This window comes from Mugil cephalus, chromosome 1, assembly GCF_022458985.1.
Source record: "Mugil cephalus isolate CIBA_MC_2020 chromosome 1, CIBA_Mcephalus_1.1, whole genome shotgun sequence".
NCBI lineage: Eukaryota > Metazoa > Chordata > Actinopteri > Mugiliformes > Mugilidae > Mugil > Mugil cephalus.
In genome coordinates, this window is record NC_061770.1 from 5629930 (window position 1) to 5650810 (window position 20881).

General features: G+C 37.5%; 2 protein-coding genes and 1 long non-coding RNA gene across 3 annotated transcripts; 2 read left to right on the top strand and 1 right to left on the bottom strand.

Moving 5' to 3' along the window:
• Window positions 1-543: 543 nt before the first annotated feature.
• LOC124996754 lies at window positions 544-1665 on the bottom strand. The gene is made up of 3 exons (XR_007110911.1): window positions 1528-1665; window positions 1291-1338; window positions 544-640 (listed from the first exon to the last, which is right to left on the bottom strand). It is a non-coding gene; the product is annotated as an uncharacterized LOC124996754 (long non-coding RNA).
• Window positions 1666-6330: 4665 nt separating this feature from the next.
• LOC125021407 lies at window positions 6331-10592 on the top strand. The gene is made up of 7 exons (XM_047607474.1): window positions 6331-6425; window positions 7531-7869; window positions 9233-9562; window positions 9691-9786; window positions 10141-10245; window positions 10334-10368; window positions 10440-10592. Exons 1-7 carry the CDS (start codon window positions 6389-6391, stop codon window positions 10569-10571), a joined length of 1074 nt encoding a protein of 357 aa, XP_047463430.1. The 5' UTR covers window positions 6331-6388; the 3' UTR covers window positions 10572-10592.
• A 1696-nt stretch (window positions 10593-12288) lies between these two features.
• LOC125022653 lies at window positions 12289-16447 on the top strand. The gene is made up of 6 exons (XM_047609494.1): window positions 12289-12376; window positions 13352-13696; window positions 14300-14377; window positions 15775-15867; window positions 15943-16081; window positions 16157-16447. Exons 1-5 carry the CDS (start codon window positions 12319-12321, stop codon window positions 16038-16040), a joined length of 672 nt encoding a protein of 223 aa, XP_047465450.1. The 5' UTR covers window positions 12289-12318; the 3' UTR covers window positions 16041-16081; window positions 16157-16447.
• The last annotated feature ends 4434 nt before the right edge of the window (window positions 16448-20881 follow it).

Consider the following 20881-nt stretch of genomic DNA (forward strand, 5'->3'; position numbering starts at 1 on the left):
AAACAATATTCTGAATAGATACAAGATGGAAATGGACACTAAAATTTGTGTCCAATGAACAATGTGCCTCGTTTGGCTGATATGCTTCTGTTTTGTTAATAATATGATTGATAAACAAACAAAAATGGAGCAGGACTAGATGAGTTTTTATTATGAATAGCAATTTATGTTTGTTTATTTTTTTTTTTTTTTTTTTTTTTTTATGAAATGAAAATGAACTGATTTGAATTCTTAAACTGTACATTTGGAGCCAGTTACCTGAGTCCTGTTGTAGTCAGTGGTTCTTCTAGTCTTCAAACCTATAAAGTAGAAATTTAAAAAAGCAGACTGCTATGTGCAACGTGAAGAGAAACAACCGTTCATACTCACATACATCCCTCCCTATAACAAATTTAGGAGCACTCAATAACCTGTATGTACAGGAAGAAAACATATGTGGAACTTCAGGTGACAACACTGCCTGGTGAACTACTGTGCTGCCCAAGATGTTCAAATTACTGATTTCTAAAGGTGCTTATAATGATGCAAGGTCACTCACAGACACAGTCCTCCCTCTTCTTTTTGTAGATGAGCAGCAGAACAAAAAGTAGTAAAACTATCACCACCACAGGTACACATACAACCACAACCAAGAGGAAACCTGGTGGAGAGACAAGAGAAGAACAGTTAAAACACACACACACACACACACACACACACACACACTCACACATACACACACACACACACACCATTGAAAACGGGGACCAACAAGTAGAGAAATATGGCAAAATAGTGACTTTGTATCCACAACTGAAGAGAAGACAAAGAGAAAACTGGTCAGGGAGGATGTCAAGAGCCCGACAACAACATAAAAGCAGATTCTGCTCTTTCTGGTGTAGGTGTCACCCCACATGTGACAACAACACCTCTGTTCTTCATCTGTCTGGCCTATGGTAAAGGATGTGTTATCACAAAAACACCACACCATCTAACACCATTCCCAAGAAACAGTTTGAAAATGGTCACAGGATCACCTGGAACTTTACTGGTGGAGGGAATCATGAAAAGCTTGAAAAGATTTTGCAGAAAACAATTCCTAAGAATAGTCTTTCTTTGTGAAATGTGCCAATTTGGATGTCATTACATTAAATATGGAAAAGTTCCAATATGGTTTCTCTTTCTTTGATTTCTTAACATCACAAAGGCAGTGGTGACAACTATTTTTGTGCTTTTGTGAGGATGATGTTACTGTTAATATTTCTGGGCAATAAACGCTTAATGTATTAGGTGAAATAACAGTGAACATACCTGAAACTGCTGGGTTGCTGGGTTCAGAGGAGGCTGGTGTACTTGGCACTGAAACAGAGTCGACAGTGGTATTGAAATGATCTGGTAACAATGAAATTATCAAAATAAACGAGACAAATAACAGTCTGTTTGAGAAAATTATGATGACTCAATGACACTATTAAATTATTTAACAGTCAAACAGGAGGTGAACTTCAGGTTTGCTTCATTAACATTCAGGTAAGAGAAGAAACTCACCTTCCGTGACAACGATATTAAAATCCTCATATGACTTCAGATGTACAGGTTTGTCCAAAGAACACCTGTAACGCCCTGAGTCAGCTACCTCCAGCTGCGTGATGCTCACATACAGAATTGTAGGAATTTGGGGAAAAAAACGCTTTATATATTTAATGCTGTATCTCCCTCTCTGAGCTGTGACGCCATCTGTTTCAATGAGAATGTTTCCTTCTTCACATTCATCCCTGCAGAAATACTTTCTGCTTCCCAAGAAAGGAAATGAACATCCCACTGTGACGTTTCCTCCTTTTTCTATATAGATTTCTGCAGCTACAAGACCAGTGTTTCCATCCTGCAGAGCTGGTGAAAAGAACAAAACAAACTGTTAATGTAAAGCTCATATTCTACCATTTAATTTAATTTCAGTGACTGCAAGTCAAGTTGATCATTCAAACAGATAAGCTGCACACAGTGAGACTTCAGTCTCAGTTCATTTTGGCCACTTCTTGGGGAAGTTGATTGCATCTGTCTAGTTGATGCAACTGAGCCGTTGCTTAGATAATTATGCTTTTCATAACCACTAGTACACTTGTCCAGGGTGTGTCCCACCCCGTCCCAATGCCAGCTGGGATAGGCTCCAGACCCCCTCATGAGGAAAAGTGGTTACAGAAAACAAACAATCACAACTACTATTTATGACACGTCTAAAAGGACTTTGATTCAACCTCTGCATCAATTTACCGAATGTGTCTTTCTTAAATGAGGCATTAGCATCCATAGCGTTTAGGTTGGAACAGCACTAAAACCAGATTCTGTACTTTTTCTCAGTTCGATGAATCTTGTGTCTAGTGAGCTTGTAATTTACAAAAAAAAAAAAAAGAAGAAGAAAGAAGCACTGACTTTCTGTGCAGCTTTAGAAAATGTGGTTTAACAAATAAACGAATTAACAGAAAGACTGAAGCTGTCAATGTACTCACTGAGGAAGGTGAAACAGATCAAACTGACACAGACTTTCATACTGAGGCTCTGATGGTTTACAGTCGTCTGTCTGTCTTTCTTCACAGTCAAACCAGGAACTTCAAAGCTCTAATGTTTTGTTCACTCCTCTGAACACAAGACACGCTCTATTCTCCTCATCTCTATATCTCGCTGATGTCATTTTCTACTGCTCAGTTCAGGAATATTGAGGCAATCATAACTTTTTAAATAATAAAAAAAGGCATTTTGTTTAAAGCCATCTATGTTGTTGTAATTTCTTGAGATCACACAAAAAAATGATTTTAGGTACAAAACTGCAAGTTATTATCTCTGGTTTGTTTTAGATTTCATGCTTACATAATTAAACTTCAGTAAAGACGTCTTCTTGATATACTAAGTTAGAAGGACGAATAAATGCCTCTGAGTTCAGATATCACAATTAAGAAGTTTAATTTTAACTCACTCTCTGTAGAGTCAAACATGCAGTCTGCTGACTGCACAGCAGACACAGAGCAACATTAGCATTTAGGAGCAGTCTCAGACCATCCAACTAAAATTATTTTACATATTAGCACAGATAATATTACTTGTTTTAAGAGCCAATTAGAATTAAGATCCTCGATAGTGCAGCATCAAGTTCTGTATTTATACCAAATCCATTTTAATTTCAACTTTTCATTCCAGTTTTACACAAGTATATAGTATATACACAAGTTTACTAAAGCTTTGTGTTGTGTAGAGCCATAGGAAATATTGTAAGGATAATGTTTTTAAGCAGAGCCTAACTTTACAGTTTGATAGGAAGTAACCAAGTCCTGAGGTTTGTGAGTACACCACAGAGTGGTGCCTTTGAGTAAAGTCAGATTGTCAGTGGGTGTTGTCATCAGGTTGTCACTGGAAACAAAAACATTATAGGCACATCACAGTAAAAGGCAGGGTCGTTTCTGTTGTGCCTCTGTGAGTGTAGAGTAGGTTTGGTCCTGGTGCCTGTTGGCTGTGTCTAAGCTGGTAGGTGGAGTCCTCACATGTGGACAGTTCTCAGGTGGGGGCAGTGAGGGGACAGTTCTCAAAGAGAATATCTGATATATGCAGAGGTAAAGTCAAAGAAAAATAAAAACAAAAGAATAGAAGAACAGTGTTATGTTACTGCTACACCTAAAATAAAGTCTGATGAACTAAATCTGATGTTGATCTGATTTTTCATTAAGAGTAGTTGTCTTAACATGTAAAGCTGCTAAACTGATAAACGGCCATTGATGATATTGTAAAAATCAATTGTACAACGCGACCCGACAATGTCTAAGTAGACTATGTTGATTTACTTTAAGTCAGAGCAAAGATTTGCAGCGTTGCCCACACTGAGAAATTTGACAGCATCAGCTGCCAGTGATGGGCCTCATTGTCTCATCCATGAAGACACGTTAGTCCATGTGCACATGGAGGTCATGAGGTCTCACAATATTTTACTGATCGGGACAGAAGAAGACTGTCAAAAACAATCTGGGATTCAAAATCTGTTGTGTTGGCAGTGTTGCAAAAAGCACGTTCTTTAGACCTCAAATGTACACAGTGCACTGTGCGACACTGAAGTATAAGTTATTGCTCTGCAAGATAATTCAACAAGGTTGGCAGAACTGCCAGGTCATCATTCAACAGAGATGGTTTGTTATGTGATGGTGAGTTATCTTTTGTGACATTTTCTGTCACAAACAAAAAGGTTGTCAAGTGCTAAAGTTCATTCTTTGGTTTTGTTATCCCGCATGAGGAGAAACTCGAACAACACAGACAAAGCTTTTTTCACCACCAGCAGTGGTGTTAAACCTCAACCGCACTGTGCATGGCAACTAGAGTAAAACAAGCTCATAAAGAAAAACAGAGAGAGGGCACAAGCAAGCCAAGAAGCTGTAATGTGTTGGATCCATGAGGCTATAGATATGTGTGGAGGGTCTACTCTTTACTCTTTACTGTGCCTGTTAACATGAGCTAAGAAAGCAGGTATTAAGCCACTGACCTTCCTATAAGCAATTAGCAAAATTGCTAACACGCACACATTCAGAAAAAGAAAAAAACATTCCGGTGTGATCATCTGCGGCCTCTGTAACAATTTCACCTACACTTACTCCCACATCTGTTATCAGGATATGCTATGATGTAGAAAGCCTTCACCACTTGTTCCATGTCATAATCATAACCCTTGCCCCATTACTACTTGTAATATGTTTAAATAAGCAGAAACACGGCACATGTATAATTATCAAACCAATGGCTCATTTGAAATGTAACACGAAGACTCAGAGAGATCAGGACCAAATCTACCATAACCTCATACGTAACGCTGTTGAAGAAAGGAGGATGTGTCTTCCTTCTCCTGCTGTAAGACTAAGTGAATCATCATCACCATCATTCACAAGTCAAACTGGATGTCAGTAATCAGTTCAAACTGAGATAGGGCAGAAAAAAAAGTGTTAAGAGGAAGTAACAGTTAAGTTGTAATGCATTTCTGAGAACTGAGGGTTTGTACAAGAACAGGAACATATGTGAAAAGTTGAAGCTGCTTAATTGAGCAATGCTGTGCAACTACTAAAATGTAGAATAAAATGTATATGCTGCAGTAAAGTGAACAGCAGTCTATTAATCTATCAGGGCCAAAAGATGAATTCAACATCAATATGCACATAATACTTGGACATAATCAGAAAATAGTAGTCAAGACAACTCACAAAATGTGGAACCAATTCAGTCATGTCTTTCGTTGGCAGTCCTTTCCTCCACAAAGTCTCCTTTACACAGAAACCACGCTTTCCCTTCTTCTCTTAAGGGTGGAATTTTATCAGTATGGGTTGATGTTGACATGAAGTCTTTCAATCATCTGTATACCAGGGGCACCTTTGCCTCCTTCTAACCGATTTCAGCCAAATTTAACTCCCCACAACGCTCAAACCCTCAATTCCTCTCCCAACTCCCAGCTTCCAAGCTCTCCTATCAATATCTTCAATAGCACTTCGACTTAAAGAGGCATCAGTTCATGTGAATATGAAATGATGTTTATTGGGACAACAGTCCAGCCTCTCCCGGACTGTCGCGGATTTATCCTGACATTAACCCGATCTCTGACTGGGTGCTAGCAGACAACTACATTTAATTTAATTCTCCTTCTACTCCATCCTATAAGGCTTGGATCATTAAACATGACGACACCCTTTCTCACCATATTGAAACCCCGTACAGATCCAGACCATGCCTTGGTGAGGTTGACTCATCTCTGCTGTAGTATCTGTAACACGCTTGAAATAAAATAACGGGAAAAAAGTTAAAAATGCTGTATGCATTGCTTGTACTTGCCCAATAACTCAAACACCACACACACAAAAACAAGGTGACACCTTCGTTCTTAATTTTTTTTTTTTTTTTTAGAACTTTTGCAATAATGGTTGGCCAATAATGAAAGACTGATTTTATTAATTAGTTAAATATGTTCAATCAGCATTTGTGGACCAAATACAAAAAAAATCTATGCCCAAAAGGTAAAAACTACTATTACTAATGTTAGTTTATATATTTATTTATTTACTGTTAATTATGTTAGAGTGATTTTGATTATGTCTGATACAGACAACAGCTTAAATAAAAATGCCTCGTATGATACTGAATAAAAACGGAGGCATCGGTCAGGAGTAGGTTGTAGTTTATTTTCAGGTTCAAGTTCAGGAAGAAAAACATATTACAGATTACAAAAGAGATACAGAGGAAGAGCTCAGTTCAAGGGAAATGGGAGGGGCAGAAAACAAAATTCTTTAAAACTCTCTTATAAACCGAGGAACTTAGATTTCTTTACACACCAGACACAAAGAGTGCCCTGGACAGAGGCAGTTGATCATTCTCCATTAGGATCTAAATCAGTATGAAGATCCACGTTCTGTTTGTTTGCTTTGTATCAGGTGAGGACATGCAGCTCATATCTTCAGCTATCTTATGTCCTCATAGCATCAGGAATTCTTCCAGAGTTGAGGATGATGTTTTTATCCTTATTCGTGTGAGAGAAAATAATCATTTGCACTGACTTATTTCAAAAGATAATTCAATCAAGTAATCAAATTACTGTCAGTTATCCATTTGCTGTTGCCCGTGTTACAATTTGCAATTAAAATCTTCTCATTATCGATTAATCTGCAGATTTATTTCATTGACTGTTGGTCAATACAGAAAACAGTAAAAAAAAAAAAAAAATCCTGTTAAGCTTTCTTCCATTATAAGGTTAGGTTCGCAGATGTCTTTCTTTGACTTTATTATTCTTTGTTCATAGATCTTTAATTAAGCAATAGTCTATTAGATTATGGTCATATCGATGATTAATGTGAGCATCAGATATTTATTCTGTTTGAATAAAACTGCCTTCACTTTCTGACATATGGGGTTTAAAATGAACTGTACCATTTAAATAACTGTACTGTAAAGAACTGCACTGAACAGCTGTCCAGTACTTTTGATAAAAGCCAAAAGGCGCCTGGAGAAGGATGCCTCTGCTTTCAGCCTCTAAATTCTCAACTTGGTGGAATAATATGCTACAAGGTTCATAACTGCACGTACATTTTTTATCACTGCCATGTTTTGTTCAGCAAACTGACCTATCACACTACGCATGCTTTGAATTACGCTTTTACAGGTTTATTACCTAGATTAAATCACCCTGATAGCATCCAACCCTAATTCAGATTAAGGAAAGGATTAAAGCCTTAAATTAAAGAATTTGATGTTTAAAAGCCAGCATTTTGCAAATTTGCAAAATGGTGGCTGGTATATTTTCAGTTGTTTGAACTATCAATAAAGTGACTTGTTGCAATGCTAGTGCGAATATAGCCATGTACATCTCTGCATTTTGGGTAATGTTGCCATATATCCCACCTTAAAAATAAGTGGTCTCATAAATAATACAATCCAGGGGATCTGAGTTTGCATTGTAATGAAAGGCATATTTTTAAACTTGACAAGACTGTGTAAATACCACCACTCTGACCATCAGTATTGTTCTTTTATCTCCACAAGTGGCATTCGATAGAAATGCTGTCATTACAGCGCAATCAACACTTTATACAAAGATGGAAGGCGAAGACTTTAGAACACAACTCCAGTTCACAGAGGCTAAAAAAAGCAGAAAATACTTCTGCAGGAATGACTGCCAAAAAGAGCAAGACCTCCTCATTGAGACGCATGGAAACAGAGCTAAGAGTGGCAGATACACCATTAGATACGATACGGACACCAAAACAGTCCACGCTGTCATCACAGAGCTGACCAAGTCTGACACTGGAAGTTACAAAGTTGGCGTGAGAAACTCCTCCTCCTCACTGGGTTCATTTAAGGAGTTTGAGATCACAGTCAGAGGTGAGTTTGTCACAGCACTTAAACTGCATGTACAGTCATAAACACTGACACCAGTCTCTATGTGAAGATTTACTACCTCAAAATCCTTTTATATTCTAAAACCAGTGACCTTATAATGCTCAGCCATTTAAGTTTTATTTGGATATACAATATGTGAAACAAATGTGAACCGCTGAATATATTGATATCATAATCTAAAATCTCTCATTGCAACATTTAAAATACAGTTACAGTTTTTCCACATTTTGTTATGTTACAGCCTTAGCCCTAAATGGATAAATGCATTTATTACACAGTACACCCCAGGTACTGTGTAAGTGGGAGAAGGGGAAATATAAGTGGGGAGAACTCAAATCAATCATATTTCCATACAAATTAAACCAATAAGCAAAATAATCAATAAACCAAAATTAGGGGTTGGCAGCAACCAAATGTTCAAATTAACCAAATTAGCAAAACAAAACTTAAATACCAAAAATAATTTAAAAGGATAATTCACAATTGTACTCAAAATGACTACAGAAAAATATCAGCTGCAGTGATACGCGGACAGTGTAGGCGGCTGGACAAAACAAATCATAAACTACTTGCTATTAAAAAAATAAATAAATAAAAAACAAATAACAAGAAAAAAACTACAAGTGGGTAAAGCACGGTTACCCCTCAGACTGGGGCAGGACGACGACCTGAAGCACACAGCCAATATATCAAAGGAGAGGCTTCAGGACAAGTCGGTGAATGTCCTTAAGTGGCCCAGGCAGAGCCCAGACTTGAATCTGATTGAACATCTCTGAAAAGATCTGAAAATGGTTTTCCACTGATGCTTCCCATCCATCCTGAAGGAGCTTGAGAGGTGCTGTGAAGAGGAATGGGCAAAACTGCCCAAAGACAGGTGTGCCAATCTTGTGGGGCCATATTCAAGAATATTTGAGGCTGTAATTGCTGCCAAGGGAGCAAGTACTGAGCAAAGACTTTAGATTGTCATTTTTAATTTTTAATAAATTTGCATTTCGGAATAAGGCTGTAACATAACAAAATGTGGAAAAAGTGAAGCACTGTGAATACTTCCCAGATGCACTGTGATTGGAGTTATGCATTGTCTTGCTGGGAGTATCTTTTATGCTTGATACTTGGTTTTCAGTATGGTTGTTGCATTATTTTTGTTTGACAATTCAAATGAAACAGTTAAAAGGTAACAATTAAAATAGAAAAATATGATGATCACTTGCTGGCCTAGAAAAGACAGCGAGGCTTATGAAACTGACGGGGAATTTAAACCTCATACCAAATATATATGAAATCTGAGTCACTTGAACTTGTTGATTTATTTTTAATGAATGCACATTTTCCATGTCATCACCAGATCTGTGTGATGGGGGCGTCGTCTCCAGACAACCCAGAGTCTACAGCGCTACTAAAGGAGGAGAGATCACAATTGGATGTACCATATCTTTACAACCACTTAACAGGAAGTTCCTCTGCAGAGAGGAATGTAACAAATATATCATTGACACCAATGACATGGCAGCTATGAGTAGCAAGTACAAAATTAACTACCTGAGCAACACACTCTTTAATGTCACCATTTTGGAGCTGACTGAGTCAGACTCGGGACGGTACAGGTGTGGTGTGGGAAGACAGAATGATGTGAATACATGCCTGGAGTTTGAGATCACATTTGCAGGAACAGATGGTGAGCGCACACAAGACCATGGATAAAATACATCTGAATTTATTGCTTACTACATTCTTCATTTTTTTTTTTTTTTTTGTAAGAGCAAAGTTTTGACTTCTGAATGTTTCTCCATGTGACCATCACAGAGGTGACTGAGTCAGACTCTGGACGTCACAGAGATGGTGTGGGAGGTCAGAATAAAGAAAATACATGCAAGGAGACCACATCTGCAGGAAAAGACGGTGACTGTTCATTAGCCCATGGACAAAACAGGCTTGAATCAATTTGCTTACTCACTTCTATCTGTTTCCAAGGTTATATAGACTATATTCTGCCACACATGAATATACTCGTTCTATTCTAGAGACTATTTACATGTATGTACACAGCCACAAACTCCAAAAAGTGAGATTAAGTGCTTGCATTCAGCTGTTCTACACACAAAAATCTTCTAATCAAACAAAAACAAAAGTATAACAAGCGTCATCAAAACAGTTATAAGCTTAACCCCTAAAAAAAAAAACCATAGCAACCACTAAGCAAAAGCCCCCAATCACTACATGTGTGACTCCTCCTCTCTTGGTCGTCTCCATCAGGTAACACGCTGCTGCCTGTGGTCGGTTGTGTGACCGTGGTTGTCATGGTGTTGGCTGTCTGTGCGCTGCTCGTCTACAAATGGAAGAGGAGCACTGGTGCTGAGTGTGAGTAGTCTTTATGATCATTTAATTACTGCAACAATAAAAAAGCAACAACACAGGAAACACCATCATACCATTGTTTCTTCCACAGATGTGAACACCATAGGAAAGAAAAGAAGCAACGAGGTAATGATTTGCATTTCACTCTGTAATCAAGTTCCCATGGCTGCAGGTGTTACCGATTCCTTTCTTTTCAGATTACCGTATATGATGACTGTGAAGCAGTTTCCCACAATGACCAGTCACACTACCAGGAGCTCGATCAGTGCAGCAAAGAAGAGAATCTGTACTCTTCAATGAATGTTTCACCAAACAGAACTGATAATTAGAACTGATAATTAAAGATAATCGTACAAAGGAAAACAATAATTTATTCAATACACAATGCTTTTTTTGTTTACAGAATGAATTATTGTTTTGACCTGAGAACTACTTTTAAATTCATTTACGGCACCAAGCTAAAAACATGAGCAGTATCACTCACATGATGTGATTTGTACAGTCATTATGTTTTACTCCATTTTATATCTTCAATCAATTGAGGAAGTTTTGCCTTGGAATGATATTTTTGTGCTTTTAATAATTATTTTATATGTTATTGTGATCATCAACAGACAGAGATTCTTCTTTCATGTAAACATACTTTTTGATGGATGTTTACATGTAACATGTTACCTATTTAAGAACATGTTAGTTACATTTAATCAGCATCATCTCTACTTTCTTCTCATTACTTTGTTTTAAAACTGCACGACAGTGTACAACGAAATATTGATAATTCCAATACCAGGGGACTCATTTATAAACCGTGCTTTTATTTTGTGAATAAAAGACAGTGACCCTCTGTTGTTTTCCGTGAATGTCCAACTCATCATCTCACTCTTTTTTTTTTATGTAAGATAAGAAAGATAAGAAAAATAGAAAGAAAAAATAAAACAACATAATGTCCTTCTGGCTCTGTTTCATGATGATCGCCTACTAAAAAGAAAATGGAGAGGATTGTAGCATCTACTTCCAGAAGGCCATTGAAGTTTTTCTGTCTGTCACACCGGCAGAAAACAAGAGAATCAGAAAACAGGCAGAGAATTATTTCATCAATTTATAATAAAATGCCACAGTCCTCACAAACATGTACAGCTTCATTATTTGAAGGAAACTCTCAAAAGTAGCTTGTAAGTAGTATTAATAATCCCTTTTTGTTTTTAACATGTGCAATGCAAAGTGCGATGCAGATGTTCTCCAAAAATATCAAACTAAATATTACATCTGCTATATTTTAGATGACTTATACCCCACATGACACTGATCCATTCAGGTAGTTTTGCCCTATAAATAAACTTGATTATTCTGCTGAAGCCCCACAATGAGGAAGCGACTCACTGAGAGACACACATCTGATGTTGTTTTAATCTCTTTTTAGGTCGTGGCACACTTACGCAGTAACAGGCAGGAAAATAGATCTCAGTACAACTCCTATTTGTCAGATATTTAAGATTGTTAAATGAGCCTAACACCTATCCACATTAGATCTGTATGGCTGGTCTGGTTTTCACAACTTTACATAATTTGAGATTTAAAGGGAATTTATAATTTTTGCCTTCATAGTTTCTGCCTCGCATCATCACCATATAGACAAAAGACTGATCATTAGATCAAAAAAGAAAGTCAAATTACCATTGCTGTGGGAGATCAAATTGTTGTAGTCTATAACCATAACTGAGAATTCGTCTTAGGTTTTGAAGTGTGAAGGGATAAGGAGCAGGGGTGGATCAGGTCACTTGAGGAAAATAGTTCAGAGGTGTATATATGTGGTATAAAAAAAACAATAAAATCATTTTGAAGCTGATTTTGTGCTTTAATGATAAGAGAAAAGATGGACAAGCAGTCCCTCTCAGTTCTTGTTAACGAAGGGGAGTTTCACTGCTGTGTTTTGAGACAGTTTTGTGTTTAAACCACAGAGGGGAAGGGAGACAGCAAATTGTGTAGCTTCACCTTCTTTACTCAGATCAGATGAGCAGAAACTGGACAGAGGGAAGTGACAGAGCAGCTTCTCCTGCAGTTTAGTAATTTTTCTTCATGAGAATCTACTTCAGAATGAAAATCCACAATCTTCTCTTCATCTGCCTCTTCTCAGGTGAGGCCAATTTAACAAATCCAAAAGTCCAAAAGGTTTAGTTTAGTTTAGTTTGGATTGTTATCTGATCTGTTCCAGCAGTGGAGACGACATTTATTGAAGTGCTGATGTTCTGTACTCAGATAAAGATTTGAGTTATTTTACTGCTCTGATTTATTTACTGTTATTTTGTTTTATTTATGTGCATAGAAAGTTATTTTAGCTCCCAGTAAATCATAAATCCCTCACAATACCTCTGTACCCTGCCTTGGGATAACCTTTACAGAATTTAGAGGAACTTCCGTATCCTCACGTACCATCAGACTGTGCTCCCTCTGCTTTGTCTGAGGCCTTTTTTGGCAGTGGCATTTTAAATATCCATAAGTTAATGTTTTAATGTACACAGAAGTTCAAGATCACTTAAATGTTTTTTTCTCTTTAGAAAATCAATAAAACAGATAAGTCTCTGCATGGCAGTATTTGCTGATAAGAAATTTTCAAAGAAAAATATCATGCATTGCGTTTATTGTGTTCATTTAAGGTATACGGTGAAGTTAATGTTTTTCACAAGCAACCAACAGTAAATTATATTATAACACATTAAGATAATAAAATAGTCATAAAGTAATATAAAGTAATAGTCTGTGACGATCATAAAGTAATAGCTACAGATGAGTCTGCAAGTACTTACTTTAAATAATGAGTAGTTACCTTAAAGGATTTCTACTCATCTATATTCACACATTTATCACCTAATCATTTTTATTGAATTTAAATTGTGCTCGGCACTATACTTTTGCTAAAAAAATAGTAATTGATCAGATTAATGGCAAAAAAAAAAAAAAAAAAGAGTTGTATTGATTTTCCTTTTTTGGTTATTTTCTCAGATTTTGTTTGTATTTAAGTAAATTCAATATGTCTGTGATTTTGACTGGTCAGAAAAAATAAGAAGCCTGTTAATAGTGACTCAAATATTCATGCTCATTTTCTCAACAGCACTCTGTGATGGAAAAGTTGGGCTTGTCAACGCAAAAAATCTCACCCGCGCCGAAGGAGGAAGTGTCACAGCTGTATGCCAATTTTCTTTCTCTGGTAGAAAAAAGTTCCTCTGCAGGGAGGAATGCAAAGATGGAGACGTTCTCATTGAAACTCATGACAATGCAGTTCAGAGAGGCAGATACAGCATCACTTATGAGGAGGGAACTTTTCCAGTGTCTTCTACGTTTCTGTATGTGAGCATCGCGCAGCTGAAAAAGTCTGACTCTGGACGCTACTTGTGCGGTTTGGAAAGGCCGTTACTACCTGACTCATATGAGGGGTTTGAGCTCCAAGTCACAGATGGTGAGTTTCTAAACGAGGTTAGACAAACTTTATTGACATGTAAGACAAGGTAAGAGAAAAATACTATGTAAGTATTTGTATATGTAAGTAACAGATTCAAGACTGATTAATGCTGAAACAGCTGTAAATGATCATATTTTATCCATGTAGCGAAAATGTACTGTGTTTAATGTCAACATCTGATCAGAGCTCAAGGTTTACACACAAAAGGTTTCACTGTTTTACCTGCGTAGGGCTCATACTGCATAGCCTGACTATGAACCTATAACTAAAGTCTTAAACAAAGTAGACACTAGAGATATAGCAGTAAAGTCAACACACCTGTTCCCTCTGCACTGTCTATAGAAGACCTATGCAGTAAAAAATAGGATATGTACAAATATAATTGTTTTTATGGAAAGGTCTCATCTTGTTTCATTTCTTTTTTTCCGTGACTCGAATTCTGCAGAAAACTTCCACGTCACCGCCAGCTGCCCATGCTTTAAATATCCCAACACACTTTGAATAGCAAACATATTTAGCACTCCACTTTATGTCTGTGCAAATGTTAGAAAAGGGCCTTTAGTGGAAGTTTGTAATTGTTTGTGTTTTTGTTGTTCGCAGCTCCAAAGAGTGAGAAAGCGAGGCATCCTGATCGGCAACAGAGCGAGGAAAATGCAGTTGCAATTTATAGTTCGAAAGGTTCATGCCTGCAAAACTCAATGCCTGTCTGTTATCAATGGATATCTGATCTGTTCTCAACTTCAGACATTAAAACATTAAATGTGAAACTTTCAGTTCAGATTGTGCTGAAGCAAGTATAATTAAAAATATACTTACTTTACACTCACTTGCCACTTCATTAGGTACACCTGTTCAGTTGCTTGTTAACACAAGTAGCAATTCAGCGTGTTTACTCATGTAGAGGTGATCAAGACAACTTGTTGAAGTTGTAACCGAGCATCAGAATGGGGAAGAAAGAAGAAGGTGAAGAAGATTAGCTACACCAGCAGAAGACCACACAGGGTGCCACTCCTGTCAGCAAAGAACAGGAAACTGAGACTAGAGTTCACACAGACTCACCAAAATTAGACAACAGAAGATTGGAAAACGTTCCCTGGTCTGACGAGTCTCGATTTCAGCTGTGACATTCAGATGGCAGGGTCAGAATTTGGCACAAACAACATGAAAGCATGGATCCATCCTGCCTTGTATCAATGGTTCAGGCTGGTGGTGGTGGTGTAATGGTGTGGGGGATATTTTCTTGGCACACATTGGGCCCCTGGGTACAAATTGAGCATGGTTTAAACTCCACAGCCTTCCTGAGTATTGTTGCTGACCATGTCCATCCCTTTATGACCACAGTGAACCATATTCTGACGGCTACTTCCAGCAGGATAATGCTCCATGTCACAAAGCTCATATCATCTCAAACTGGTTTGTTGAACATGACAATGAGTTCACTGTATTCCAATGGCCTCCACAGTCACCAGATCTCAATCCATTAGAACACCTTTGGGATGTGGTGGAACGGGAGATTCGCATCATAGATCTGCAGCCGACAAATCTGCAGCAACTGTGTGATGCTATCATGTCAATATGGACCAAAATCTCAGAGGAATGTTTCTAACACCTTGTTGAAAGTATGACACGAAGAATTAAGGCAGCTCTAAAGGCAAAATGGGGAACAACCTTTTTCTAGCAAGGTGTACATTACAAAGTGGCTGGTGAGTGTATATAAACTTATAGAAAAGCAGGTACACTATATTTTGCCCTCGTGATCATGTTCTGCCGCCATTTAGAGATACTCACTGTTAGACTGTATAGAGTGTAAAGGAATAGGACAAAATATAAACTCTTTGTTTTGTTCCAACATATATTCCAAACTTCACTGGAAGTAAATCTTGCAGTCTTCGATAGTTTCCGAAATGTTAGCATTTATATATAGCACTTTCTAATACTTTACCTTCTTGTTACAAGACCTTCTTGTGTTACAAGCCCTTCACTGCAATTCAGCATAAGGGAAACACAAAGAGGGTAGTGTAGTTAATTTTCCCATTACAGTCGGTTACGAACAGTACATCTACTTTCTCATTCAGGTTACGTCCCACCTCTGGCCGTGTGCATCACCGTGCTCTTTGCAGCTGCCTCGTTGCTCCTCTACAAATTGAAGACAAGAGTGAACTCTGATTGTGAGTTTTGCCTCCAGCCATGAATAAAGTAAAATTGAAAAAAGAACCATGACAATAGTACTTTGTACTCCACAGGTTTGACCAGCTGGAGGCAGTCGGACAACGAAAACAACAACAAGAGCACGGACGTGAACCTGACGCTGACTTCATTGACTGAATTCTTGAGATCATGATTGATGATATGTCCAAGATAATTCCATCCTTTGTTAGTGAAGTAAGTGTTTTTATATATATTTGTTATTATTTAATTGCAGCTTTCCATCTCTAAGACTAGTGCTCCTGTTTGCAGCTGCAGAGACATCATCTGACTGAGTGATGACACCCACAGCAGCCAGGATACAATACACTGTGACTTCTGACCTTTTATTTTATTTTTCCCACCATCATTACAATTGACACCTTTTTTTTTTATTAGATTTCTTAAACAAGGAGAAAACAGCACAACAATAGTTTTAGAAAATGTACTTATGTCACTATCACTTAACTTCAAACATAAGCAGCATATTTGTTAAATAATGCCACTTCCTCTTCCTAAGTGTAGGAAAGTTTATTTTAAACATATTTCCCTGGCTTATGACTATTTGTTTCTGTCCTCTTTGAATTTTACTATTTCCTAATGTCTGTTTTTCAGAATGAGTTGACTCTTCATTTGCTCTTCATTATTATTCTTTATTTATTTTTTTATCTTTTTCTGCAGTAAATAAAAGCCATTATCTTTTATGTGCAACAAGGCTACTGTGACAAAGTAATTTCCCTCATGAATCATTAAAGTCTGTCTAAGCCTAAGCCTTAGTCTAAACAATGACTGACATTTTAAAATGCTCCTCAGAAATAATTTCCTTTGCTGAGTCACTGTGAGGCAGCCGCACATACCCAGGCCACAACACACCTGCAGCCTGATCTCGGCCAGTTACAGAGATTACATCTTTCCTTCCTACCGTCCTTTTGAGATAATTTTGGATGCTCTTCCTTCTTAATGATGTTCCAAACAGTTCATGATCATGCTAATGTTTGGAAATAAGTTTGAAGATGTCTTCTTTGACTTTAAATGAGGCTGCAGTAGAGTTATAATCTCAGTGAAGGACATGTGATATCGGCCCCTTGGTAATCCATCCAATGAAACCCATTAAAATGATCTCATGAGCTATTGTGGTGCAACTTGTTTTATGATTTAAATCATTGTCATCATTGATTTTTTTTATCAAGAGATGACAAACCATCACTGGTAAAGGCACAAAGCTCAGATGCAATAAAACAAAAACTATGACAGGTTCAGCTAAGTCATTCTATGTGCAAATGTCCGAGGAATAGAAAAGGTAATTTTTAACCTCTATAACGTTGCGTTAGAGGGAGAGTAGCCTTCTCAGCAGCAATTCACAGCTTTTACAACATGTAATAGTTAACAAAAAGGGTGATTACAGATTATGGACTATGGATGTTATTCATGTAACCAAGTAAATAAACCACAGAGCCAGGTTCATATAATTGTGTATTCACATCCTGTACTTTGTAACTGCCATTGTTAGTTTCAGTTTCACTTTCTTTTTTACATTTCTATCTTTGTGAGGACATTCCCTGACATACTGTATCCCCCTTACGCCTGACCCTCACCTGAATCTGTTTCTAAAGTGAACCCCGAACAAAACCCTGTGTGAGCCCTCACAGCGTTCTTTTGATGTCTACCTCACCAAATTGTCCTCAATTTACCAAACTCCAATCGCTCCAGGGGTCTTGGACTCAAGCTGGTCCTCACACAAAGCAATACAAAGTACAAACACACACTGGGTGGGAGTTTCCCTATGACACTGATATTTATTCAAGCCCCTGAGTTTACAGAGCAGACTGAGGTCTTCCTTAAGCTGAGCACCATCCTCCTGGTAAGAGATCAGTTACTTTCCCCTATCCTTAGAAATATACTTACTAATGGCTTAGTAGGTATCAGTAACTGCTATTTTTTATTCATTGATAGAATAAAAAAAATATAACTGCTATTTTTTATTCATTGATAGAATAAAAAATGTAACTGTAACTGTTATTTTTAATTGAATTTTCTTAATGTTGAATTCAGAATTCACAAACTCCAGGTTTCTGACCACCTCTGATCTGTTGGCACCATGTTTTGTTTCAGACAGATCCACTTGTCCTGACAATGGCAAACACTAACCGTGGTAAGAAAACACCATCTACAATGGAAACTTGCTTTTATTAACTAGTTCACTTCTACCTCAGTGGGAAATGATTTTAACTGTTCTGTAGTGTGTGTTTAATGCTGAAGTACCTCTACAAATATAAAGTTATATAAAAAGTGTGCCCACTGCATAGTTGCAAAGTCACAAATGGAGAGCGATGAAAACAATTTTTTGTACCAGGCTCTAAAACAGACGTGCTGCCCTTAAGTTCTAACTCACTTTTGCCTGGAGTCCATCTGTTTCAGACAGATTAGTTTAAGGATCAATTTTAAAAAGAAATTAAACTACAAAAAACAATAATATATTATTTTCACTTTATCTAATGTATTTAAATGAAATACATTAGACAAAGAGAAAATAATATTTATTTTTATCTAATGTATTTACGTACATTTGTAGTGTTCAAACTGAAAATGATCAATGACTAAGGAGGTTGTAGTTTCACTTTGAGTCATGAATCCCCACCCTGTTGAAGTGAAGGTTGTAGTTTCACTTTGATTCATGAATCCCCACCCTGTTGAAGTGAAAGTTAACCACGGAACTTCAGATAACATTTTATTGCTCTTATCAAGTACTTTGTAAACAGTATTGCAACACAACTGCTAATTAAGTTTTAGATCGTCTTTCGTCTTTAGACCATCATAAATCGTCTGATATGTTTCAGAATTGTGAAGGTATATTTCCCAGTAGCTCAGATCTGAAGGTAACATGCAGATGAATATTAACCAACAATGTTCAACATCAGATCATTAGATTTATTCACAGCAAATCAGTCTTATGTCACTGAAGGACAAGACGCAGTAATATTAGAAGCAAATCCAGCAGAAGTTCATACATGGAAATGAGTTGTTGAGTTACTAGTTACGAAGCTAGTTTCCCATTTGGAGACTAAGAATGGTATATTGTATATGCAGAGGGAAAAAGCAAACAGTGCAAGAACATTTAAATCAGGAATAAGGGCGCAGGTTCATAATACTGACTTAGAAGTTTTGAAGCAAACACTTGATCACTCTGATGTTAGGGAGGAACTTTCCTCCCAAGAACCACAAGTCAATCATCTTTTCCTCAAAGAATTATCTGGGTGTCTTAGTGAACTTTTTATCCCCCGGGGCCTTAGTTTATTTGGATGGAAACAACCATTTCGTTCTAATCATGTTTTCAAAGTATGTTTTTAAGGTTTTATTTTTAAGATTTATGTTAACCAATTACTTGCTGTTACTGTCCTTATTGGAATAATAAGTTATGGGATGCATTTCAGAAGTAAATTTCACACTGATTTATTCTTCCTCCTTTGGCGTGTGATATGTATCCAAATGTAATGAAAGAGGAAGCACTGATACCTTTCATGCTGTATTCCTGCATCTGTGGTGAAGTATGGATGTGTTGGGCTCATGCGAGAATAAGGTGTCCTAAGGTATTTTGAAGTTGATGCATTGTATATTTGGTTTCTAGAACCGAGGTAGAGTTTCAGGTTTCATGTGACACTTAAAGATAAAATAAATAACTTGTTGAAATAAGCTACTAACAAAGTCTCATTTTGTGTCTTTCAAACACAGATGCTGAGGGTAAGTAAACCTTTTAATACAGCAGTGTACAAGGGAGACTGTAGGGGGAAAATATTACAGTTATTACAGTAATCATATTTTGTACATTAAAGTGAAAATAATTTGGAGCATTATATTTAGCATAAATTGTTCCAAGGACATGTCAGTAGCTCACTATTAAAGGTTTTTAATTGAAACAAATAACTTTATAAATATTGTTTTGATAATTTTATCATTTAGAAACGATACTGAGTGGACTGATTAAAATGTTATATATAATTGGCAGCCATTGTGTGAATCAAACGTCCTGTTTGTAGAGATAAATGAGGGACCACATGGAGCATGTAGCAGCAGAGGGAGCCACATGCCAGTCAAACAGAAATAAGAGTTAATTTAGTGAAGCTATCTAGAGAGAGAGAGCACTACAGTGATATGACAGTATAAGTCCAAAAAAGAAGTAATCCAACACAGAGAATACAATGTGTATCTAAACAGAGGCCATCCGCAGACTTTATTGTGGTTTTTGTTATGATAAATATCAACATTGATCATCAGAATTACAAATTAATTAAACACTTTGAATTGACACATCTCCATATTTACAGGCTATGCCCGTATACAAGCAGGTGGGGGAGTATCTACCAGTGCAGCCGGAGTACTGGAGATGATCGACACCTTTGATCGGCCCGGTGAAGCTTCTGCTGAAGGTGTGTTCAAGGGCGCAGGGAAATATGCAGAGGGAGGCAAGGATGAACCTGGGAAACGACTTCCCAAGGCCGGAGTGTACGCTGAAGCAGGAGTGGGGCGTGCTAGTGCCAAGTGGAGTGTTTTTGATGCTGAGGCCAAAGGGCCGAATGCCTCCGCCAAAGCCGAAGCCTCAATGGGATCACTGGGGGCCAGTGCTTTTGCCAAAGCAGAAGTGGCCAGTGCTTCAGCCTCTGCTGGTCCACTGAAAGCTACAGTCGGTCTGTCAGCAGATACCGGTGTTGGCATCAGTGCGACAGGTGCAGAGGTTAAGGTGCTTGGAACTGGAATCTCATTTGGTCGTAAAATGGGAATTTCTCTTTTTGGCACCGGCTTTGAATTCAATTTATGGTAAACTATAGGCCACATGCAGATCTGTCTGATTGACATAAACTTTTGTGTTTCTGCCGTGCTGCTCAATATTAGTTAGTATGGAAAAATGCAGAGAATAAAGCTGATGTGTAATTTTCTGTTTCTTCAATGCTGTCATACTGAAAATAAAGATTATTACTCAGATTTTGATCAGTGTTCAGGTCA